The 26,682-nt window shown below is 44.0% G+C and overlaps 1 protein-coding gene and 1 long non-coding RNA gene across 6 annotated transcripts in view; both read right to left on the bottom strand.

Annotated features, from left to right (window-relative positions):
• Positions 1–26,682, bottom strand: part of dusp8a (dual specificity phosphatase 8a) — an 86,043-nt gene that overhangs the window by 11,111 nt on the left and 48,250 nt on the right. Inside the window, exon 1 of one of the 5 annotated variants that reach the window (XM_069181483.1) lies at positions 6,891–7,556. The exons of the other annotated variants lie outside the window; for them this stretch is intronic. Within the exon in view, the coding sequence (XP_069037584.1) occupies positions 6,891–7,308 (418 nt within the window). The 5' untranslated portion in view covers positions 7,309–7,556. Of the gene's footprint in view, positions 1–6,890; positions 7,557–26,682 lie in introns of those variants that run through there. 5 annotated transcript variants of the gene reach the window in all.
• On the bottom strand, positions 17,367–26,635 carry LOC107075784 (uncharacterized). Its single transcript, XR_001477289.2, has 3 exons — positions 26,454–26,635; positions 24,143–24,304; positions 17,367–23,365 (listed from the first exon to the last, which is right to left on the bottom strand). It is a non-coding gene; the product is annotated as an uncharacterized lncRNA (long non-coding RNA).

Here is a 26,682-nt window from a genome sequence, read left to right as displayed (position 1 = left end):
CCCCCACCGGTCTGCCCGCCGCTGGGCTCTCTCTGCCCCTGCAACACCACAACATCTGCTCCTCGACCTCTCCCTGCCTGCTGCTCGCCGACTCCGCGGCCGGCAGCAGCTGCTCCCCCCGCCCGCGGCGGCCCAGGGCTTCAGCTGCCGCGCTGACGAGACGCAGGACGCTGGGAAGTCACGCAAGCCAAAAAACGCACTTCATGCACTCAAAGCAGAAATATTCTGCAAGCCAGGATCAAGCTCCGCTAGAATTTAAATTCCATTTAGAAATGCTGGCATGTTCTTTGTCTATACGTTTCAGCACTTAATCCCCCCTCCCAACACGTTCTCAGCTCAGGATGGCATTAATTTCTCCCACGTCTTCATTCATCTGTACACAACCGTGCTTCTCCTTAATGTGCAACTTCGATGGCTTCAGAAGGCAGAAGATTTCGGACCTCAGCACAAGCTCAGATAACCAGAAGGCAAACCAAAAATACTACATCTCATGAGGTGATGCACTCGGTTCATGACTAGTCTTGCATATCAGTGATTCAGGGGAAGAGTTACAGCCTGGAGCCAGTTAGTCAGTTGTGCTGTGAGTAATACACTTACACAATCGCGACCTTCAGAAAATAATCAGAAAATGTGCCAAGCCAGATAAAAAAAACAGCAAATAATGTGACTGCAAGTGATGATCATTGTCACAGCTTTTTGTACAACATCGATGCCCTAGCAACCATTTTTTGGAGCCGTGTTCTTGTTTATTAGACTGGTCTCTGCCTGAAGTAAACCAGAATTAAACACTGAAATGTTGTAGCTATGTATTAATCTGGAAATGGAGTGCACAGCAAGTTCACAAGGTCTCAGCTATACTTACTGGGCTTTAAATAGACTTTCTGCACAGCCTTTACACTGCTAGCTATTCCTGGGCTCTGGCCCCTTAAGCTGTGAGGGAAGAGCTGTCTTTCACTAGCTATTAATGGCAACAGCCAAAAGAGATGACATCATCTTTCACCATATGGGCAGGCAGACAAGCGGGCAGGCGGTATCTTGTCTGTCAGTTCAGGAGAAACTCGATTCGCCCGCTAATGTCCCTTACAAGCACCTTTCTTTCAGCAGCTGGCCTGCTATCTCCACACAAACACAAGCTGACACGCCAGGCGTAGCTCGACCCCGCCCCCCACAAACTCCCCAACCCTGTTTAACCCCAACATTTGGCAGCACGCACTGACATCATTGCTCAGGAGGGCCTGTTGCCATGCCGACAGGGGCATTAATTACAGCATGGGGAGCTGCTGGGGCTTTGACTCAATTAGCCCCAGCATGGGCAAATTTCTACTGCAGCCTGCCATTCCTTAATGGTGATATCACACAGCCAGCGGCAACTGGGGGGCAAGGAGGAAACCGATACCTTCGCCCAGGCAGGACCTGCACTGTGGTTGGCCAACATGGCACCGGAACAATAGTACAATTTAGACTTCAATGGAAACCAAATGAATGAAATATTTTGGCCTGTGAGCTCTTTGCACACAACAGCCAGTCACGATGGGCCCGATTCAGAGGCGCAGCAAAACCTCAAAAAGATTCAAAATAAATCAAGAGAATATCACTGAATATTGTTGTACGTACTTTTCCATTTGTCTGGTGTATGTTGTTCCTTCTACATGCACCAGTGCACCCTGGATATGGAGGTTGGTCTCCATCAGCTTTGAACATAAATCAAAAAGTCCCTGACGCACAGGACACCACCAGGGTTCACAATGTGGCGTTTGAGAGAGCCCATCAGGAAGCTGAAATGAGCACTGTTGCCTGCAAAGCTCATATGCAGAGTTACTCACTATACAATGTTGTGGGGGATATGAATTAGAAATATTCAGAAAATGCACCAAAAGGACAGTTGGCGTCACAGCCTCCATTGTCTACACGATCCATAAACATACGAGTCGAATATTATTGAACGGGCTGCCATAACTGCACCTTTCAGTATAACTCAAATGTGTAGCTTTTAAATATTAATATATTCAGAACTTTAATTCGATAACATTTCTCCTTCTGGCTAGAGCAAGAAAATACAGCGCTTAATGTCATTCAAAGAGCTCTTTGAGATTTCAGCATCTGAGAAATGATCCTTTGTTGTAGTCATTTGACTTTACATGCTGTGCTCTTGGAATAGGACTGTGCTAATAAACTGCCAAAATGGTGTTCTAATCTATCAGTACCGTGCTGTCCAAACCTAAAGAAATACTGGACTTTGCAAAGGAACCCAAGCAGGGTTTAGAGAATGGCCCTCCTGTGTCACTGCAAAGAAAATCATGTTTCCCTAACCACAGCCTCCAATGACGAGCTGCTCAAAACAAGTGGTTTATTTTTTTAGACCGCCGTGCATTAATTTTTGCAAGAAAAAGCAAAAGCAGGGAAAAGGATTAAAGGAAGTGTTGTGTACTTGTGGAATGAAGTCATCAGATATAAATGCTCTGTGCTCCTCCAGGGCGTGTTCAGTGCAGGCTAAATAAAGAACTCAAGTAAGCAGAAGTCTCTTTTCAGCACGGTTCAGAGTCAGACTGCACTCTTCTTTAAATCATGAAACGCAAAATCAGCAAGAGTAACTAAAATCGTACCAGGTGGGATATCTGACTAAACAACAGATAAAAACATGGATGAGTATGAAGAGATTGTTGATTGTTTGGATTGTTTACTGATTTTAAGTGTCCTCTCTGTTCTCATTGCTCTTGAAGTACCTCAGCAGTGGATGCACAGATAGGGCTCAGTCACCACGGCTGCCAGTCCATCACACATCCCATGACCACTACTCTGATTGCTACCAGGGAGACAAAAAAGGACAAGGACAGCTTAAACCGGGGACGCCCGGAGAGCCACACACTCATCCAAGGGCACATGCTTAAAAACAAGCTCACAAAACACACGCGCGCCCACCCAAGGGTGAGAAAGACACTGAAGGCAGACAACCCGCCCTCCCTCCAAGCACATTTCAACTCCTCTCCTGTGGGCACAGTGTTTCCACCCCACCTGCACATTCAGCGACGCCTCCTTGTGGACTCACACAGGCCGAAGGCATGGCTTCTCTCTCAAAACCATGTGCGAGTGCACACACAAGATCACAAAGTGCCTTTTACATAAAAGTCACACGGAGACGACACGGGGGAACGTGTACGTCCGCTGGAAAAAATAAGAGAGGCAAATCCATTTTCAAAAAGCGGACTTTCCTTAGTTTGACAGGCTACCTGCATTTTGAAGCTGGGACGATACTGCAGGAGTGAGCATGTGCTGTCCGGGCTTAGGTATTCACAACACAAAGCCCCAGTTTCCCCTGCGGTCTCCAGGCCCTGTTGCAGTGAAAAAAGGGGGGTTTGAGCTCCAGGGCACATTTGTAAACTCCCCTAGGGATGCTTTTGTCCCTGCTGTGCTCCTAGCCTCCTGTACTGAGACGTAAGCTGCATCTGACACGAGCCAGTGAAAATAGGAAAAGCAGACGGATTAGATGTGCTTGCTGTGCCGCTGGAAAAGGGGGCAGTATGTCGGCATGCTTACTTCCTTTTTCCAGCACTTATGTAACTTCTTGATGCCTCGCCCATTGATCCACATATTCTCTTCTGCACTGCCAAAAAAAACAGTCCTCCACAATGAACGGCAAAGTTCAGCAACAGCAGCCTCTCAAAGTCTCATTAATGCATTAGATCATCTGGCCTGCTTTCAGCCTTCCTGCAGCCAGCCTGGAAGGGAGCCACTTCATCAATACTCTCGCAAACAGACCCCAGCCGACAGCAAGAGCAGCACTTAGGAAGTGCTGTAGTGACACACCTCCCAAAAATCTGCCTTTATCACCCCACTTCTTCCCTTCAGCTCGGCCAGAAGGCTGGCGGAGTGATGAAAAAAAAGTTTGTGTTTTTTTGTGCCAGGCATGTTCATTTAAAATAAGCAATCTTAACACAAATTCGAGAGCAGAACAGGGCAGCATGGAAGAGTGGATCTTTAAACAGTGTAGTAAGTGCTGCAGCCTCTTGATTAAAAAAATGTAGAAACACAAAGCCAAGAAAAAGAGAAGTCTTTTTGAACATTTGCTTTCTTGGCGCCAGATATCCCAGTCTTTACAGCTGGGGTTGGAATTTGAAAAAAAATAAATAAAACCACAGTTTCTTCTTTACAAATGAGATAGTTTCCTGGAACAAGTCAATAACAACGAGTTTATTATTTTTTTTATTGCTTTACTCTGGCTTCAGAACTTTGGGCTGCATTTTTTAAGAACAGAAACACGTACAGGAATACCGCACATTTTTAAATATGTCCTCATTTATGTTCAGAGGCCCCAGAGCCATTGTGAAGAATATTTTGGATTTCACTTTGGCTACAAGTGATCATTTTTAGATTTTGGATAAAGCCATCAATAAGTCAAATGACTGAATTGTAAGGCTGACGGCTTTGTTATGGAAATCATGTGGCTAAATTGTACCAAGATTACAGCAGCTACCCCCTCCTCCCATCTCTCCTTTGTGTAAAGTTCCTGCTGAGCAACTTTCCTCCTCTGCTGTTTACATGAGCTTCAAACGGCGTTTCATTTAAATAAGGGAGCTCTGGGGCTGTTTGGGAGAAGGGGGGAGCACGGATGATTTCCTCACCCTTCCCCCCCTCCAAGGAGCATTGATTAGGTTGAGTAATTAACCCCCCACACACGCCTCCTATACCATACCCCCCAGGGTCTAGAAGCGACCAAAGTGTCAATGGGATTTCCATCTGTTTCACAAACCAATGTCTCTGTCCCCACATCCCCCCTCCTCATTTATAGCATTAGCATACGACTCTGTTCAAATGTGCAGACATTACATCATGACATGCGTACACACACAACAAAGAAGGTGGGTGCCTTCACCCAGCCATTTTTGGGATAATGGAGGTTTCAAGGATCAGCAGCTGATCCCTGAAATTATTTTTATTCTTCGAATTTCATTATTTCTTGATTGCACCTGAGGGGAGACTGCGTGCCAGGGGGTAGGTACAGCCCGAGAGTCAGCCAGAATTAAGCAGATCTGCCCGATAAAGCAAAACAATTTCTACATGGTGGCATGGACAGATCGTAAAAACTAATTCTCAACAGTAAGAACCATAAAAGGCAGAATACTCTTTTTCCATAAATCCCTTTCATTAATACAGCACTTTCCATGCAGGAGGAAACCCATTTCGCTGATGTGAAACACTCACCTGGGTGAGGCATGACGGTCATCATACTTTCTCGCTCTAAAACACTCCTGCCAGAGCCTTTACATTGACTAGCTGTCCCTGCATTAAAATCCTCTCACACTGCACCGGTGCAGAACATCGCTGCATTTCATTCCTGAGGCCTGTTTTCCACCTTCAAACAAAGAGACATGCTCAGCAGTGCCAAACTAAGCCACAAGCTAATCAGCAGTGGGAATAAGGCAGCAGTGTGGAGCAGTGGCCAGGATTCTGGACTTAGGATTGGAAGGTCGTGGGTTCAACAGCAGTTGTGCCATTGAGAAGGAACTGTCCCACTAATATATTCCTCTACATAAATAGGTGCAAATGATAGTCGCTTTGAATAAAAGCAGCAGCTAAATGAGGATTTCGACTGAGGATGCCAACAGACAGGTCTTCTTGGTTTGTCGTTTCCCCCGTTACTGACTGGCTTATTGGAGTCTATCGACCTGCAACATGCAAGTCAAGGGTGAGCTGACAGAGCCTGTGAACCTCTCGTGGAGGGAAGGCTATTGTAATTGCCCCAGAAACTGCTGTCAGAAGTAGTTATTTCACATGGCAGATCTTACAGCACCCGCCTTGTAGAGGACACCCCAAGTTCAAGATAGGACTTCTGATAATAAATCCCAAGCCTGGTAGTTTCATAGCAATTAGACAGAAAAAATCCCCCTAAAAAAAGTCCCAGATTTGCAATGCCTGTTGTAGTTTGCCATCAAAATGTATCCTGTTTGCACAAGAGTGTCAATTCATAAGTCTGTGTGCCAGAGCGCAACCTGAGCTGCGTTTGGAGGAGCAAACCCTAACCACAGACCACACACCTCTAAAAGCAAGAAGAATGGTTAGTTTTAAATTTAGACATAATTTTCAATCTAAAGGGTCTGGTTTAGAGATGGCAAAAACTGGGGTCCATAAAATGTTCTGAGAAACTTTGCATGGTCAAATATTCCTTCGTTTTATGCATCTTCAAAAAATATAATTTTAGTGTGGTATGAATTAAAGCCTCCCTCATTTCCTGTGTGCAGGCAACAGCTTATTGACCTAAAACAGTTTCCTCCATCTAAATTTCTTATTATGTAGTAATTATCCCTGTTCCTCCCTCTTCTCCCAACAAGCCCTGTGTCATCTTAAGCACCTTATCAACACTCCAGCAGGTCAGCCTAAGTGACAGCTCCCCAGCACACATCATTGGAAAAAAAACTGTGCTTCTTCATGAATGGCAGGAGGAGAACAAACGGAAGCTACTACCAGCAAACATTCCCCTTTCCCCTGCTCTCCGACTCCTGCCTGCGCGCTGGAGGAGTGAGTGGCTTTCACAAGAAACCCCACAGAGAGTGGGGAAGGGACCGCTGCGAGTCCAAGGGTGCATGGCTTGAGAACAACAACAACAGGAACAAACCTGATGCAAAGCAGGACTCTGCAGGGCTGGGAAGAGGGAAAGGGGATGCAGAGCTCACAAAAGGCACGGCTTTTTGCATCTCAATGGGCATGCACTGACAGACTGCATGCGGTAGGTAACAGGGGAGGTTCTTGCAATTTCACATTTTGTTTTCTCTGCTCCTCAATTAGAACTCACCAAAAACAAAAAAAGGGCATAAAAAGCACAGGATTACCCCCTCACACACACACACACATGCACGCACCCACAACACACACGCACGCAGCATCCCGGCACCAACCTCGCAGATCTCTTCCTTCCTTCATCCTGCGCACCCGGATTTTCAACTTCATTTCACTCTCGTGCATCTCAGTCCAGAAGCTCTCCTCCGGAGGGGCTATCACAATGTCCACGGGCATCGAGGCGCGGGTAACAGAACAAAAAAAGCCCAAAGAGGGGCCCCAGAAAAAGAGAAAAAAAAAGAATCCTCCCCCCCCTCCAAGAAGAAGGATCAAATAGAACAGTCTCGGCCCCAGAAGCGTCGCGAGCGCTGACTGGGACACAGAAAGCAGCACGCACAAGAAGTGGCTTCGGGAGCTGCTGCAGCGGGGCTCAGCAGCTCTCGCGGACTCTCTCGCTCTGCTGCTCTGCTGCTCTGGCTGGAAGTGCACTTCCCTATTGTTGCAAGCCTCCTCCCTCCCTCCGCTCAGCTCCAGCATTCAGCCACTGAATGAGCTCATTTGCCGTGTGCGCGGATCCTGCTCTCACGAAGCCAGGGATCAGTCATAGCTCATGTGTAAGGCATGTAACCACATTCCTTACTCACCACACAAAAATGTGGCCACCTTAAGGGCCCTTCAGCAGGCTTGCAGATCTGCAGGCAGGCCCATTCGCTCAACTGCTTAAGGAGGATCGGGAACGGACTGATATTCAACCTTTTCTTTCTTTTTCTTGCTTTCTTGTGAAGAACAGCACAAAGCCGGAGACAGTCAGCTTGATTCCTTTTGTAGAACAACCTATGAAGGCTGGATATTTTCCAACAAAAGGAACTAAGAGACTGGTGATTGGGTTCCGATCTGCAAGCACCAACAAAAAGAATATAGAAAGTGTACTAATATCAATATAAAAAATGCGGATATTGCAGTTAATTTGGATGGAAATGTGATTGTAACAGCTAATAAAACTTGCATGTTTATAGTATAGTACATCATGTTCCTTGACAGAAAAATAACACTTCTGTACATTCCAGTTCCTGAATCAATACAAGAGAACGACACATTTCTCTTCTTTGTAACTCAGCTTTCATCTCCACAAACAAAGGATCACGGCTTCCCTAAAAACCCAGACCTCCTTTGCAAACAATGAACCGATGAAAACAGGGCTTGGCCACACTGTCTATTGCGTTTCCAGGTCCAAAAAATGCTTCGCAAAATTAAACAGGAGACCAAGATGCACGAGGCAGAAGTGGAACCTCTTTATCTAAATTGAGCTGTAGAGTTAAATGGACCTAATCATCTACATGCCGCTGGCAATTCTAATTTCATTTGAAGTCATCTGCAATTCTGTGGTCAAAGCAAACAAAATCTGAGATAGATCAGTGACACAAAAAAACAGATGCTATTGTAACACCAGTAATTGCTTTGTTATTACATTCCTGGTTATACCAGCTACTAAAACCAAAAATGTATATTACCCACAACAACTTGAAGAACAACTCCACTTTGACATAATGTCAAAGAAAACACAAGCAAAGGCTTTGTAGTTGTCTTTGCACAGACAACATTCTTTCGCCTGCCCACAACAGCGTGGGTGCAGGGCCAGGGATGACCACACTGTCCACAGCGGTGCTGTGGAGCAGGCAGCCAGGCACAGCAGAGGCACTCTCACAGTGCTGCTGTGAGTATCCTGGACAGTAGAAAAGTCACACTGTGGTGGCACTTCACTATGGAATGCTAAACACAGAGCACAGAGTACTGAACACTGGATAAATCAAGCAGCATTGTTGGTGGTATATAAGTAATGGACGGAGGGCAGGCAGGTGATCTGACTCTCTGCTTCAGTAGGCCAGCTGTCAACACGGGGTAGCTCTCAAACCCATCCACCCATTTTCGAACCGCTTTACCCAACAGAGGGTCGTGGAGGAGCTGGAGCCTCTCAGAGCAAGCAACGGACACCAGTTCATCACGGGGCACACGCAGGCACAAAGACGCACAGATTCACACCCGGGCCAATTCTCCCACAGCCAATTAACCCACCAGTATATCTCTGGACAGCGGGAGGAGACTGGAGCACCCAGAGGAAACCCATGCAAACACAGGGAGAACATTCAGACCTCAAGCAGACAGTACCTTCTGACAAAAAAAGATACAATAATGTAGTCTCTCAGAATCAGCAATGAAACACCAACCAGTGTACCACTTCAGACCGAGAACAGGAGGCACTTGTTTACACAAAGGACTGTGGGAGTTTAACACAAGCTACCTAGACATGTTGTTGAAGCTTATCCTGGCTTCTTTCAGAAACAACTGGACAAGAACCTTGGTCCTGAGCAACCAAACAGGCGAGATGAGTCAGTCGGCCTCTTCTTGCTTGTGACGTGTCTTATTTTCTCATGACTGACACTCATGGCTTAAAATAAAGCACCTAACTAATAGACAATCACTGAACACGTTTCCAATGATAGCATATCTCTGTATACACACAAACACAGAATAAAACAGAGATATGTCTTCTCAGCAGTGTATGATAGTGGCAGGTGAAAATATTCATATTTTTAATTCTTATTCACAACAATCCTTAGCTCAAATGACATCTTTGATTGTGAGGTCATGAGAAATAACAATAACACACATACTCAAGCTCACAGTGTGTTGCACACTTTTGAACTGTGTAAGATTAAAATTACATTTACTGAACAAAGCATAAAAATAACAACTATGAAATAATGGTATCTTCAAATAATATACCAAACACTAGAAATGGATTTCCCAACTCTATGATTTTTTGGCAAACACCTCTTTGAAATGCTAGTTCAATGAAAAAAGCATTCTTCAAATTCTTAACAACATACGTAGAATGCAAACTTATCTCAAAATAAAACATTACGTAGTCTTGCACAGAAAAAAAACCCAACATGAACAATTTCAAGTCTCAAACATCTCCCCTTTCGGACGTCTCTACCAAATTTAAGCCACGAACAGTATTCTAACCAACACAAAACTCCATCAAGCCCCCTGTCCAACACGTGGCCTCCTGCTGTCCACCCTGGGAATTGCAGGCTATTTATCAGAGGCCATTCTCTCACTGAAGTGACATTAAGCTTACAAGGTATCTTCATCGTCATCTGCTGCCTTTCTGCAAACCAAGAGGTCTGCTTGAAACTCTCCTTTAAACCATAAGGCAGCTGCTCAAAAAAGGAGCCTGGTGCCGTACGGAGCACCTCACACAGACCGCCTCTCACGTTTTGATTTGTGTAGGGTGTCGGCTCACCGGCAACACTGCAAATAGAATCACGGATCACTCACTGGTCAGCTGCTATTTTTGTGGAGGGTAGGCGGAGGTAGCGGCAAGCTGGGACTTGTATACAAACAAATGACAGCCTCATCTGTCAAAACGGCCTTCGTTATCAAGCTCTCCAGAAGGCGTGACTATCTGGCTCTTGTGCTGACAAGAAGTGACACAAAAACATAAGAAAGGCTACGAACAGGAAGAGGCCATTCGACAAATCTAGCTCATTCGTTAACTGATCTCAGGATCTCAGCCAGATGTTTCTGGAAAGAGGGAAACGGCTTCAACAACATTGATGGACAGGTTGTCCGACACTCCCACAAACCTTTGGGTAAAGGGTTGATCATCTCACAAATACAGGACAGCTACACAAAATCTAGACTATGTGTCAGCCAGACAAAGATGTGGAATGTAAGACTAGTTGCAGTCGTTTGTGTGGTTAATAAAGAAACACTCTTTAGACAAGAACACACAATATTTCGCCTGAGAAAAAATAGAAAATTCAACAGGAGGACAGCAAACGAGAGTGGGACACATACAGTACCACCCAACAACACGACTTTCACCTGTTACTAAAACTGCCAGTGTCATAAATCCTCATCAGGCAAACATGAGCTGCACCAGTCCAGCATGAACAAGCTAACAAACAAAACAAACAGCAGACGCTGCCTATGAGCTGCGCTGTCAGCAAAGCTGGTCTTGATGTATAGCGCTGAAGTGAGGGAGCTGTGCAGAAGCCTCTATTCAATGTGGTGAATTTGATTACACACACACACACAGAACAGCACTGTCACATCACCCTTCAGCAGGCGAGATATTGACTGAGGTGCATGCGATTATAGCCAATGTGTCAAGGTGAAATAAATCGTGCCGTTAAGAGCATTAAGTAACTATTGTATCTGTGGTCATGCTAAATTTGCCAGTATGTGGGGGCAGTGGTGCCACCTGCCAGCTTGTCTTGCTCTCCAGTCTGCCCTCTATACAGAACATCACTTGGCCGCCACTGAGACAGAGATGGAGCACAGCTATACTGTACAGCACAGAGATGGGTAGGGGCAGGGGAGAGATGCAAAGCACAGAGCAGAAATTATTTACACTTCTTGAAAGACACAAATCCCTTCCTATGACCTGTTAGTGAGATTCATGTCTACTCCAAAAGGGACATCCCTAGTGAAGAACCAAGGGTTGTGAAATTAAAACCCTTGTCTGCACAGGCAGTTGTCATTGATATGACCAGGAGTGAGCAGTCCTGGTCCCGAGGGGTCAGTGTGTCTGCAGAGTCCAGTCCAGGAGTGAGCAGTCCTGGTCCTGAGGGGTCAGTGTGTCTGCAGAGTCCAGTGCAGGAGTGAGCGGTCCTGGTCCTGAGGGGTCAGTGTGTCTGTAGGGCCCAGTCCAGGAGTGAACAGTCCTGGTCCTGAGGGGTCAGTGTGTCTGCAGGGCCCAGTCCAGGAGTGAACAGTCCTGGTCCTGAGGGGTCAGTGTGTCTGCAGAGTCCAGTGCAGGAGTGAACAGTCCTGGTCCTGAGGGGTCAGTGTGTCTGCAGGGCCCAGTGCAGGAGTGAACAGTCCTGGTCCTGAGGGGTCAGTGTGTCTGCAGGGCCCAGTGCAGGAGTGAGCGGTCCTGGTCCTGAGGGGTCAGTGTGTCCCAGTCCAGTCTTTGGTTCTCACTGCACTGCAGTTTCTTTGAGAAAAATATAGCCTGAGTTTTGCTTGGGCTCTTTTAGAGAAGGTACACTACACCAAACCAACAGCCACATATTCAGCAGGTAAGCCTGGTGACAATGTAAACTACATTGAAAGGTGAATGGCACTTGCCTCATTTTTGCTGTTTCTATTTGGGTTATTTTTGTTTCCACAGTGCTGCACAAAATTATTCTATAACATCTGACAGAAAATCATTGATTATTTGGTGACAAGTCATCTGGCTTCCAACATTTTCTGGTGGCCACAGTTCACTCTGGCAAAAAGATATCATACAGTATTAACAAACCCTGGATACCTGGAATGCCGGGTAGAAGAAAAAAGCACCCAGAAAAGGCAAACGTCCATGAGGACAGGGCTGGGCGGTGAGAACGCTAGACAAGGAGCTGAGCGCTGCCAGGAGGCATGTGTGCAGGTCAGTGCAGACTTCTGAGACCTGCAGGGGGTGCCAGGGCCCCGCCCTTGCTGATGATGGTGTGTGTGTGTGTGTGGGGGGGGTGTGTGTTGACAGCCCTCGTTGTCAAGGTATCAGTAACAAGCAATTAATATGTAATTACATCAGTGATGTAACACATGCAGGACGGGCAGCTGGGATGCCTCAGGGCTGAGGCAGTCGCCCTGCTAGGGGTGTCATCCGATACCAGCGGAGAATGTGCCCTCGGCGGTCACTTGGGCCCCCCCAGAGCTGGGGTATGAGGAAAAGACACCGCACTGCTCCTGAGTGGAGGTGGCCCACACACGCGAAAAACTGGCTGCGGCTTGATCTTCTACGACACGACCATATTAACGAAAAGGGTAAAAGCTCAAGAGTGAGTACAGGAGGGCGGCACAGTGATCCAGTGGCTGGCGTTGCGGCCGCACAGCCGTGGGTCCCTGGTTTCCATTCCCAGCCTGCTTGCTGCCTGGAGCTCGTACTTTCACCCACAGTCCAGAGACACACTGGTGGGTTAGCAGACGTCTGTGAACACTAGCCCCAGTTTGAGCTTGTTGGGCATGTTGCGCCTGGGTGCCCTGCAGTGGACTTGGTTCCCAGTCAGGGTGTACCCCACCTCGCGCCCACCGGCCGCCGGAATAGACTCTGACTCCCCTGTGACCCTGAACTGAAAGAAGTGGTTGGAAAATGGATGGAAGAACATATAAATGCGATAACAGAAACAGACCCAGAGCTGTACTCATTTCAGAGAAGAAAAACATCCTTTTCCTTCAAATCAATAATCACTGAGCCACTTTTAAGATTTCATTCCTTTGTGTAAAACATGTATGACTTGTTTGTCACAGATGAATATTTTTCTGGGAAGTGATTTCAGACTTCTTGAGTTCTTGTACTGATCTGGAACTGAAGTACTCCAGATATCAACCCTACTGATTAGAGCTTTAGAACATTGTGATCTGACACCCAGGACCCAAAACATGGCCCACCACTCCACCTGTCTCAGCTGTCGTATCGGCATACGCAGGATCTGCAAGCAAGGAACTTCAATGCATCCCCTGGACACACCCACTTTCCAATAAAAGGGACTTTCATGAAGTATTTGGTTTAGGGGAAAAGTTACCCGGGCTTGAGAACGAGGTTAAAGCCTGTGATCAAACAGCAATCATGCCATGATGAGTCACATGTCAGTGAGATCAGTTGTGTCATCTGTATTACACTGTCAGTGGTAGCCTGCAGTGGTCCTCAGGGGAGAGGGGGAGGACTGAAAACCAAAATTCCAAAAGCAAGTAAAAATCAAAGCAATAAGAAAAATGACTGGATTCCGGAACAGTCCTCCTCCAATAAGAAATAAGCCAAACCTTTTACATTCATCTGCAACACTGTGCGTTACGTAATTCTCTCTTTTATGGACGATACTGGCTGTCTGTTATGAAAGACACTAATAACAGCCTTGAAGAGACAGGGGGAAGACTCAATCAGCCTCTCTGAATGGCTGGCAGTTGAGTTATCTACCACAATCTACAATGAACTCTCTCGCAATTTGCAGCTCTGTGCCATACAATTCTTACCACACTTCAGACAGAGTAACAATGGCATGACCTCAGTTCCTGGCAACAAGAACAAAAAAAAAGTCAGACCATTATTGCAGGTCATGCCATTACAGAAACATTTAGATCAAATCATTTCTTCAATGAATACTTGTAGCAGTGTTTTTGAAAACCACCCCAAAGTTACCAAATCTGAATCACTGTACTAATCTTGTTTTCGGAAGGAGAAAGAGCATAACTGAGGCAGCTTCAAGAAGGATGTCCAGACATTACACATTAAACATGCTCTTTGATGTTAAGCTATCAAGTGAATTCTCAGATCTCACTCCTCCATATTCTTCATAAGAAACAGGATGGGCACTGCTGTCAGGATGATGCAGTCAGCTGTTTTACGAACCTTTATTAAAGTGAGTTCCCAGCAGTAGAGCTGATTCAGCTAGCTAAAAAAATCCTTTCCATTGTGTTTTTGGAAAACTGAGCGTGGACAGTACGCGTTTATAAGAGACGAATCACAATGGTGAACAGATATGAATTCATATCCCACCCTTCACTCAACTTGTCTTTGTCTGGCAGCAGGATGTACTGTAATGTTGATTGCAAAAAAAAAAGCCGAAATAAAAGGGTTGAGAGAACAGGGTTAGCAACATGTTTTACTGTCGATCTTCAAGACTGCAGTAGAGGAAAACCTAACTGGCTGGCACACTTTGTTCTTAGCTCTCTGCCAATCTGGTGCTTGAGTGGTTGAAGACATCAGTGTCAACCATATGGGAGAAGGCTCCATGCATCCACAGGGAAGGCTCAGGACGATGGCATTAGAAAACTGCAAATATCTTCCTTTTAGTGATTCAGTCTTGCTTGCGTACTCATTCCTGAACCTCAAACAACCACACCTCCATTGGCCTACCTTTATTACCTTAACTATTAATCATTAGAATTGATTGACCATTAGTAAGTGATTAATTTATGATGTGCAGGCAATGTCAATGTCTAAGGAATGACAAGAGACCTAATATTCCCACAGTGAGTGGCCAACTGGAAGCACATGAATGAGGGAATTCAGACATTGGTACGAGGTTGATATCAATTTTAAAAATCCCATTCAGCCTTTTAAGAGCTGAAATCAAATTTAAAACTGTGGAATGGATCCCCCTCCTATAATTGAATGGGTCCTCTGAATTGCCACAGCAATGTTTTAGAAGCTGATATCCCGGTAACTTTCCAAACTTTCTTCAAAACAATCACTGACTTACCATTTCTTTGATTGGAACATTTCTTTGATTGGAATATTAATATCCACTCAATATCTTTAACACGGTTCTCTCTCAAGAACTGATGAAAGTGCATTATCTAAAGTTTCATAGACTAAGCAGAAACGAGATTTTGGCATCACAAAAGGATGATCAATAAATGTATACATATGCTATTTTGTGAATGTTTCTGTTTTCAGTCTGTAGCTCATCATCGCTGTAGGGAGAAAGGTTGAAATACACTACCATTGTTTGTTGGAAAAAAACCCATCATAAATCTTTTGGCTGTAAACAGCCAAGCTGCAGCCCACATCATTCCTCAATCTATCATTCCCAAAGCAGTATTTTTCTGCTTTTTCACAGCTTTAGCCGTGCAAAGTTAACTGCTCCGTTCGCTGCAATAATTCCTTTCCCAGTCCAAAGACTGTGCAGCCTGGCCAGCGGTTGAATCATGGCCCGAGAGCAGTCTGTTATAATTTTAGGTTTGGGAAAAACAGGCTCTGTGACAACATTGTTACTAAATTGAGCAAGTGATGTAGTCCAGTAGGGTCTGAGCTCCAGAGCACATCGAGATGGAGGGGGGGATAACCCCCCTGTGCCACAGACAGCAACTGCACAGGACAGGGGCTCACAAATAACCAAACCTCTACAGCTACCAAACCCCTCCCCACCTCTTCGCAAAGGGTAGAATAAAAAGTCAGATGTTTTGCTTCCAGTGGTTGTGTCATGTCCTGCTGTAATCAGATGAGGTCTTCACTACACTCCCCCTGTTTCTCCCTGGTACATGAAGTCTGGCAGGAACAAACGGTTGCTTAATACACTGGTGCCAAAATAAAACCTACTATGAAAAAGTTGTTTCTGTCGGGCTGGTGTCGGGAACAAAGATCCTTTTTCTTAAGGATGAGGCATGCAGTTATGTCACATCGCAAGCAGGGTTAAAACAGCAGGGAAAGAGTGGAGGCCGAGCCATTGAACACAGGGCTCTTTAACAGAGCAAGTGGTATCTTTATGCTCAGTATATCAGAGGTACTGTTCCAGTGGTGAATAGCATTCTGAGGGTGGAATGAAACACTGTATCAAAGGCAGCATTATAACGGGCCTTGGCGGTATAATCCCAGCAAAACACAAATACAAGCTTTGTGTACAGCCAGGAAATGCAGGGAAAGCACCTCTGTATTATGTGTTATCAACATATGTTGCAAGCAATCGGGAGGTCCTTACTGGGAACTTACTTCTTTGTCACTAGAGTTTGCATAGGACAAGGGACAGTCAGTCAAGTGATCTCTCGCAATGACAATCTGAATTTTGATCTTGGTTCACAATGACTCTTTTAAATTTAGGATGTAAAACCCTAAGCAACTTCTCCTTTACCCAGATTTCAATCACATTTGAGGCAGTGAATGTGAAAAAGAAAAAGGAATGTAAAGTCCCACACAGTTGGAAAGATCACATACTTCTTCTGCAGCAAACCCACAGATGATAATATGGACAAAAACATGAAGTATTTTAGGGTTAGGGCTAACACCTGCTCTCAAGTCACATACATTACCCCCAAATCGTCTCTGTTTATTCCTTCTCTCTTTATACACCAGTAGTCTTCCCTCTAGATTAGAATTTCCAGGCCAATATCCCTGATACTGAGGACACTCTGCTGTGGAAGATGCCTCTGATCAGAATGGATCGATGTTACATCACTTAGGGTATTTCTTAGTTCTTACTTGGATTAAAATAACTAATTGTAATATCTCAAATCAGTCACAAGATACTGTTGTTTTCTTTCACCTCCAATAAAATTTCAAATTCAACTTTATTTTCTTTAGAGTAAAACTTAATTAACCAGGAAATGGGGGCAATATTCTGTCCTGTTTACCTTTCTTAAGAGGGTGGTTAAAGACTTAGTGACTTTGGCCCTCAGAGCCAATTTCCACCTAGAATTTTCTCCCCTCAAAATATTTTGTTATATCTCTGCATCAGAACATAGCATACCAGCAGCAGAAGCCTGGTTCAGGTCTTAAATTGAAGCTAAACCCCTTAGCTTTGAGTGTGAATAAATTTATTTTATCTCTTTATGTGTCCACTAAGCAGACAAAGATGTGGAAACCCCATTATTATTTAAAATTATTTAAAATGTATTTAATCATTTTTGTTTTTAAACACAAATACAAAATAATAAAAAAACTGAGTTACAGAAATGACTGACTTACTTTCTCCAAACACAATCACAAAACGCATTCACCTATAAGTTACTGTCTCAAAGAACGAATTTCCCAGCTTAGTGATGATGCCTGATATCTGCCAAGGCTGATACAATAGTAACTTGCAAGAATACTAGGGTCTTCAGGAAAGATCAAATTCTTTTATTCCTTATCTTCACATGGCTGAGCAGCTTAGCTGAGTAAGGGTCAGCTCTGCTGCTTCAAAGATCTTGGACCCTGTTTGAGTCCAGGCTGAAGCACCATGTGGGTGGAGTTCTTCCATCACACAATGACTTGCTTGGCTGAATCGTCTCTTTCTCCATACCCTCAGCAGGAATGGCGTCTCATAATGATCTCCAAGGCCTTTCTTGAGCCCAGTGCTTCTGGGATCGGCACTGGAAATCTGCTGTCTGATGTCCAAACGATGGTCTTCCCATGCCACCTTTCAGGTGAAACAGCTCAATGGGCACTAGGTGAGAGTGCTCTTATGTATTTGCCAATACAGGTTATATACAAGATTAAATTAGTCCTTTCTTGCAGACGTAGAATCTGTGGTACGGAGAGGAGGTTAAGGGTGGGACACGAGGAAAGCAGGAATGCCCAGGTAGGTGAGAAGAACATGGGTTGTAGGTACTGTATCTTCTGGGGGGCTGAGGACTAATCAGTTCACTCTGCAGTTCTGACGCCTGCATGAAAAACCCTTAAATGAGCTGCTTATCTGTGTCCTTAAAATAGTATGGCAAGAGTTGTAATTGTTTAAGCTGTAATTTTTTAAAACAAACATCTGTGCCAGTTTTCCAGTGATCTTAATTGATGCCAGGCTCCCCTATGATTCAAGCAGGGCAACTCCAAGTGTTTCACAATACTACTCTCCCTTCGAAGAGAGGAAAATCCCACTGTTATGTAACAGCAGATTCAAGCAGCATGCAGTTCCATTTTGTTGTATTGTCAGGAAGCATTTAAATTAAAGACACGTGCTGTAGAGGATTTGCTGCATTTGTGCATGATGTTTTCATTTGTGACAATTGTACTGTAACAATGCCTATCTATTGGTATTTTGTTTTTCGCATTCTAAAAAAGTATGAGGATTTGGACTTTCCGGTAAGAGATGCTGTACGGGATAATTCTTTTTTTTGTGTGAAAAATATCATTTCATCAAGCAATCTGGGGAGAGAAACCAAAGACTTGTGTCGGAGGGATTGAAGAAAACACTTGCGTTTCATTCATCTTGTTAACTGCCAGTATGTTCTCGCGCTTGAAAGAGCGCTGATAATATTTTAACTCCCAAAATCCTGCAGAGAATAACAGGATATATGTCACCAAGAAAACCCAAAACAGTCCATTACAGAACCTTGGGGAATAGGACTGTAGTCATCTCAAAATGTGAGGAGAGCATATTCTTCACAGCTCTGGGGATCAGGCACAAGCTAGTAGAAAGAGATCAGCTTTGACCAACCACTTCTAGCTTTCTCATCCTTAACAAACCTTATTTCACCATTTTTAGTGAGGGTGTAGTCAAGTCCCTGCAATAAGGAAATAGCTGCCGAACCTGGCCAGTGTTGTTTATAATTCTGCTTGAATCATGCTCATCCTGTGCGCATTTCAGTCCAGTGAGCACACTACTGCTGTCGCCAAAGAGGAAGCACAATGATTCAGTAAACATTTGCTCCTTACTCAGAAAATGAAAAAAACTGCCACAAAAGATCAATTCTCTTTTTTAACCACTGCTTTGTTCAGGCAATGAACTTTCAATTCCAGAAATTACGTGACGACAATGCTGTCAGACCAGTAGGGTATTTTTAAGGGAAAAAAAAATGTCTGTTTGAGAGCCATTCTGCAAGACAATGTTTGTAATGAGGCTTTCTGGAAACATAGCTTTGAAGGAAACAAACAATAACATAGCTTTGTTGTCTCCAACAGTGATCTATATGTGTGAAGAGAGGGATTTAACTGCAGGGATTACAATGGCTACAACTAGAAGTGATTTAGTCGCCAATTATGTAAGATACTAAATTGAAGCTTCTGTCAAGATAACATTTTCTTTTGTCAAGACCTAGCAATGGCCCCGAGCAATCTCTGTACAGGCCCTCAGGCCATTAGAGAGACAATGGTGCTGAGCATCCTTCACAAAAGCCAATGTGCATATTCTGGCAAATTATAAAGACTCTAACGAAGGCTGTGGGATCAAAGAATCCCTCACAGAGGTGAGTGAGCACAGTGTGGTGATGCCTGTTTCGCACGTTCTCAAATGCCGTTGAAGATTCAGATGAAGCAAGAAAAAAGAAAACTTCAGTTTTACACTAAAGAGTATGATGGTTAATGCTGAACATTTGTCGAGCATTCCTGAATTTCAAGGATGTCAGGGTTTCTTTTTCTGAACACCTCAGGAAACCACACCTTCCTTCAGCCTGATCGTTTACAGAAGGATAAAAAGAACCACCTAACCATACAAGGTGAGGTGAACAAGGGGTATTTGTATTCCTCAGAAAGAGCCATTTCCCCCCTATACCTGCTTCCCTCATTACTGAGGATGGGCGAACGTACAGATGACCCTCTAGAATACAAGGCGACAAACACTGCTGCTCTGTGAGAGAGGGGACTCCGGTAATTTTAGGGGAAAGCATTCGAAGGTTTATTTATACACTGTGCTCCAAGTCCAGCAGGAATGCAAGAGCTCAGTGGATCAGGAAGGGAGGTGGTCGTGGGGAGTGTGTATGTGAGTGTTGGGGGGTGGGGGGGTTAGGATGAGCTAACGGGAATTGTTGATTATTTGAAATTGTGACAAAGTCTGCATTCTTACACAGGCCCTGGACTGTACTGGCAATCCAAATTTAGCAGCATCGGGATGGAAACTTTCAGCTCTTTATCAGGAAATGAGTTGCTGGGTTGCGTCACGGGCAACGCCAGCGAGGAGAGCTGGGAAGATTCCTGCGGAGGGAGAGCACAACTCTTCCAGCAGTGCTGCTCTAGAAAGCCTGCAAAGTACTAGCACCTATTTTGGAGGTTTTGAGCATCACTGCAGATTGGTCATTCTGCTGCACAGAGCTGGAAAAAGGCAGCTCTTTCCAACAAACCAACGCTTAACTCCTTTGTAATGTTATTTTTTCAGAGGTATAGTCCAAAGGCCATGATATCCTGTTTATGTTTTTAAATGATAATGGGGAATGTGCACAAAGAAATCTCACCCAACAATAGAGTATTACATTATGCACTCATTCTTGGACATTAAACTACAAATTAGACATTAGAAATCAAGTGACATCTCTGTTTAAGAGCACAGCACAAAATACACTGTTCTGTAAATGGACTTTTGCCCACAGGAATTTTCATTTCAGTGTGACTGTCCTTCTCCAATTCAGAAAACAGCCAACTGGTGTTTGCATTGATGGACATCCTAAGGTTCTTTATATCTGGTAGTATGATCATAGTGACACATACTGTCCAGGTTAATGAGTATCCCTAAATGAACTCCTGGTATTCATGTATTAGTGAATGTCCCTATGTGTCCTGTGACGGACTGGCAATCCAGTTAGGGCATGGTTGCACCTTGCACCCTGTGCTCTGTGCTCTGTGAGGCAAAAAAGATTTGCTCTTCATTACAGACAGACAAATGAGACTGATGAGGAGGCTGGGATTAATGACTTTTTAAAAACAGCATTCAACAAACTTTTTTGGACTGAATGCATAAAAGCATGGAAAAAGTGTGTTTCAGTACTGCTTTCAAAGATAACACCACTCTGCCTCTGGAAAACTGTAGCCAACAATTTCCAAATCTGTGTCAAATGCAAACTGAAAAAAAAATGAAAGCAAAGCCATGAAATAACCAAGGTGTTAGAAATGCTTTTGCTTAATTTTGCTACTGTCGTGCTAGACAGGGCATGCATGATACATGCCAGCAATTTTGTTTATTCTTGTTATCTTGTTAGAGGGAAAGAGGAGAACGCGGAGAGGGAGAGATGGTAATCAGGGTCTTCTGGTTGCTAACTCCCAGAGTGCAGCTGTCAGGGAGATTCTCTGCTCCATTTTGAGATGGCATGATAATTGTGTTGTGTTACCGCAGTAACCGGACCAGAAGGAGCACTCAACATCGTGCAAGAATGCCACACATGCACTGTTAAATCCCAGAGACGCAGTTCTATTTCAGTTAGCAGCGAGAAATCGGAATATTGCCTTTCAAGTTCTGGCTCCGGGACAGTTTTCTTTTTTGTTCTCTTGAAGTCATTTCAGCTCCAGGGATGGCTGAGATGAGATGCACTGTCTCATTTTCCTCTCCTGTCAGGCTTATTAGGAAAGCATTTACAAGGATAAAGTCATTTGTTTTCAAGCTCAATTAGACACACAGCCCATCAATGCAGGACCTGTTCAGCTTGCAGCCCAGAAACTTAAAGAAGAGCAATAATCCCAGAAGTCACAGTTGCTATAATTATCTTATTTTCTTTGGCGGGATCTTACCTGTCACTTCCTGCTCACAGAAAACAGAGTTACTTTTTTTTAGCTAGGTGCTCTCGAAAACACAGAAAACAGTAAAGGGTGAAGCAGAAAGGTTTGGCAGCATTATGGCTTGTCATTTTTAACATATAATACATGATTATGATTTGGGTGCAACATTACTGCACACATGAAACCTCTTTGCAAGGAAACACGAAATGTCTTGACAAGTTCAGATCAATGTGGGCAGCCATCCTGCAGGCACTTATGAAGGCTATTTGAGTTCTGAAACACATGTGAGGGAATCTTTGTGTTACAGAGCTGAGGAAGGCATTAAAAGTGTCTAGTTTAATCAGTATTTGATTTGCAGCAGTTAGCATAGCACATGTCTGAAAGGTTCAATTAAAAAAATTGTATCTCAAGACTGCTTAATGCACAAGTTTAAGTGAGTCAGTGCAAGACATTAATCTAAAGCTAAAAAACCCTGTAAATAAAACCACACAAAAAGGTATTTCGGACCACACCAGTCTACTTTGGAGTTCTACCACTTCCCAGTTCCTAATGAATAAACATGAACACATTTATGAGCACATCACCTTGTGTAATCATGGTTTAGGAGAACAAACACTAGCCAAAGACTAATCATGACAATAAATGTATTTAAAATATCACCAGGATAGAAGTCTGCTTTTCCAGCAAGGAGGATGTCAGATGTCTAGAACACTACACGACTGCCCCCTTCTCAAGTCACACTGGACCACCATGAGCTGCAGAGCCATTTCCAAAGTGGCTGATCAACAGATCATCACCAGGGCTCTTCAGCCTACTCCTGCCCAGGCAGTCTTTTCCCTTCTGACCCATCAGGCTAGGAGACCAAACATCTGCAACCCAAAGGAATGCCCTGACCATATCAAAGCACAGCAGTGGAATGCAACATAATGTGCTGTGTAAATACCTACTACAGTGAACTATGTATTAGAAGACATTACTGAAAAGACCTTTTCTCACTAATTGTTCAGTTTGGTGCAGAGGCCAGTTACTCGAGCCCTCTGCCTTCACTGAAGTAGCTCTGCTAACAAATTGAGTTCTTCTGTACATATGCTCATGCCAAAGCAGAAAAACCATTTGCGATTTCTCCTTAGTCTTGGGGGGAAAGCAGAGAGAAAGAACATTAAAACAAGCTGCAAAGACTGCAAGAAAGCAGGCGGGGAAGTGGGTTACAAGCAAACCACCTCCTGAACCTGTCTGGCTGAACAAGACAGCAGCACTGACAAACCAGATGCCTGCCCAGTCCACAGCTGTCAGTCCTGGTTTATCTCGGCCACGAGGCCCCTTTAAGACAGCAGAGGTTAGAGAACAGTCAGCTCTCTTCCAGAGAGAGCAGAAGGAATGCTGGAGGATAACGTCATGCCAGAGTCATTTGGCACTGTCAGCCCTCACAAGCTTATTTTCATCGCCTTAAAAAAAAACACATGAGGAGAGGCCTAAAAACAAGATACAGGCCTATGAACTGCAGTGTTTTTTGCTGCGAGGGGCAGGCAGAAGCAAAACCCAGGTCACTCTGTAAGACAGACACTGTAGGTAGACAGAGACATCACCGCTGCTGGGATCATGACAACTCTGTATGTGCCCCAGGCGCAGATAGTCAGCTCTGTCTTCCTCTTCTTGATTCCTGAAGTCCAGAAAGGTGAAACTGGAGTTCACCGTGTCATACTTTCACTGTTTGCACAACAAAGTAAAGTTTGGTATTGTCATTAATTTTGCCATCTATAACCGTCCTCAGTGTTCAATTATCTAATTCTTCTCATTAACTCATTCTTTCACTCTTATTTTTTTTATATTCTTCAAAGTATTTTGACCCTGCAACTATCTACTTAACATAGTATTGCAGGACATTTGGTTTTTAAACTGTCTAATACAAACAAGCAATTATACACTTAACCATAAGGTATGGTTTTTGTCAATACATTGATGATTTAAAGTTCACAGATAACTAAGGTAAAATACTGTAACTATAATTCATGGTTGTTCGTCTCAGTTCTTGTTTATCATGGTTCTTGTATTGGAGAGAAGATGTGTTTAGAAATCTGTTCTTTATTTGACTGGTGGTATAACATTCTTTTACCCAAAAACATGGCTTTAGAAAGTTAGAGAAAATTTTCCTGCAACTTCAATTAACAGATTTTGTGTTTCTCCATCTTAATTGATTGGTTGCTGTTTGGCTATTGGTCCAGATATTTGCACTACAGTGGGGGGTGAAAAATGGAGCACTTTAAGTCTGACTGAGGTTTGTTTCCCTTTCAAGTCCAATTCAGTGATAAAGATGCTTAAATAAACAGCTAAGAAATGACACTTTCTTTCCGTCTTACTCTCCACAGAATTACTGTAAGCAAGAGGTAAGAAGAGGTTTTAGCTACATGACATAAAACTGTAATTGTGGTTACTAGCTTTAAAATAGAAAGAAGAATATGGAAACTGCAGGCGTTGCGCTGGCACCTGGTATGAAGGAGGGTTGATGCTGGAGTGTTCCTGGCTTGGACACACATTTATAACAAGCAGGGCCGAACAGAGCAACTCGCAGATCGCTCACACATCCCGTATCAAGCTTGAATCAGCAGAGTCCAAGTGGACTCCAGCTTGGGCTTGTAAATTCTCTTGCTCTCAGATCAGAGGATGATAAAAAAAAAGAAAAATGAGAGATTGATATCTTGGCAGCTGGGGAACAACCCCCCCCCCCCAACTGCTTTTAAATGAAAAACAACCCCCTTGAAGATGGAGAGGATCTGCACAAGAAGATGAGACAAAGCCCCAACTCTCACCTGCACCCTATGTTCTCTCTCAGTCCCAAGACCTTTACAAAGAATGGCTGGAATTAGGGACCTGTATACACATACATACTGCTGTTGCAGCATGCAGTACACGGGCTGAATCAAAAAACAGGCTGATGTATTTTACTGTAGGGGGGTTATGTTGGGCCGATGAGATCAGCACTGGAGCCTATCTAATTATACTCCACATGCAAAAATTTTCTTTGTCATACAGCGGCATACCCTCTTTTTCCTAAACCTCCTTCAGGTCAAATGTATAATTTTATTTTCTTCTACATTGGCACCGCATTTTCTAACTCAAAGCCACCCTCAGCTTGATTTTCCCGTGCTATTTGTAAGTGCAAAAAATGATTCATTTCTCCAAATAGCTCCTTCCCGATGGCACCATGAAACCTTTCACAAATCCTGTAAAAAAAGGAGTAAGTGAGGAACAGCTGGCAGTGATGGGCAAAAGAATCAACGGGCCGATGCCTCTGACTGTTTTCCTTGTTTCAGAATTGTTGTCTCAGCTGTGGACAGACGGGAAGACCACTTTGTCTGACAGTGATGCTGCGTAAAGCACACGGACCTAAGCTATTCTCTCCCAGTCTCGTTTGCCGGACACACAGCTTGAATCATTTACGTTCACACTGTGCATCATTTTCATGTGAATGTTAACCGAATGGAAGCTTTCAGGAAAGTTAGGACCACCTACTGCAGCAGGAGAGCAAGCACTAATTCCAAAGCACATTTTTATTGTCACCATTAATAAGGAGATTATATCACTTGTCTGGAATTTGTATTCAGGGTGCTTTACAGAGATTACCACGAACGACATACAAATCCTGGTTCCAATGTACGCAGCTGGGTTTGCTGGAAAACTCTGGGCAACAGCAGGAACCTTCCATTCTGAGATTTGAACCCATGGCCTCTGACTGCACCAGGGTGCTCTTGTCAGGAGTCCAGAGCCCACACTGCTACCCCTCACTGCTTGTACCATGAAGTAGCAGGGCAGAGATGTATCTACGATCAATTGTGAGTGATCTACGGTGAACAAATATTTGCGGCAGGAAAGCCAGACAAAAAACTCTGCCTCATTCTACCAGCACCATCTTTTAGGAATAACGCAACCTTTGCACAAAAAGTCAAACACCTAAGTGCATGCAAATCAAAGTACACTTTCAGCTAATTTCTAGACTGACTCTTTTTGTTTGTTGTTCCATGCATGAATTAAAACAGCAGCATGGCATGAAATGCTTCTGTGATCTTCTGTTGAAACAGTTGAGTGGCACCACGACGCATGAATATTCCACCTCTGACCACTAGAGGGAAAAGTATTTTGGATTGCCTTGATTACAGCAGTGAAAACTGAAATTCATTCTAAAATGTTTCAGATCATTGGATTGATATTCTGAATGTCCTTAGGTTAAGGCTATAGTAGTTTTATTTTTAAATAACAAAAACATACGGTGCTCAATTCTTTACATTCTTCAAAAATAAGATTCAGATCTCAATAGCTAAAATACAATTAAGTGTTCCAATTTAGGAATCATTACAACATAACTATTGTCTTTTAGTGCATAAAAAAATTTAATAAGTGGAATCACTGGGCAGAGGACATGTTTGAGAAGCAGAGATTCAAAGCATTGACTTAAAAAAAACGCTTTAAAGCTAAAGCAATCACATCGTGTTACACCGGGATCTGTAATAGTCACACGTAAAAAAAACAGAAATCATCCTTTCTGTTCCAGTCACGTTAAGGATCACTGAAAGACAGGTTTTAATGTTTTAGCCAGACAACACAGATGAGTCAAGACATCTGACCTCCTCACTCTGCATCATCAAAATGGGAAACAAGCAGATGAGCAATTACAAGCAAGATAAGATGGCTTGTTTATCCAGGGACTGTAGAACATGCCTATAAATAGCCCCATTATCAATTCTGCCTCCAGAAGGGCTCGATTCACAATAATGGTAGCAGGGGTCTCTTGGGTAGTTACCTCACGTCTTCTCAATGAGATTATTGATCTTCTGTTTTTCCCTGGCTGTAATGGATCTCAGGACAGAGAGGTGCTGGTGAATGAGGGGGTGGCTGAGGGTCTAACCGCAGCTTCCTGAGCGCATTACAATTGCATCAGTCTTTCAGGGTAAAAAAACCCCGTGCCCGCTCACGCCGCGGCACCCAGTGTGCAAGACAGCTGAGGTCATGCGGGCGGTGACGTCACAGTG

This window comes from Lepisosteus oculatus, chromosome 21 (assembly GCF_040954835.1).
Source record: "Lepisosteus oculatus isolate fLepOcu1 chromosome 21, fLepOcu1.hap2, whole genome shotgun sequence".
NCBI lineage: Eukaryota > Metazoa > Chordata > Actinopteri > Semionotiformes > Lepisosteidae > Lepisosteus > Lepisosteus oculatus.
The sequence above is the reverse complement of the archived record's forward strand: the minus strand, read 5'-3'. Positions and strand labels throughout refer to the sequence as shown.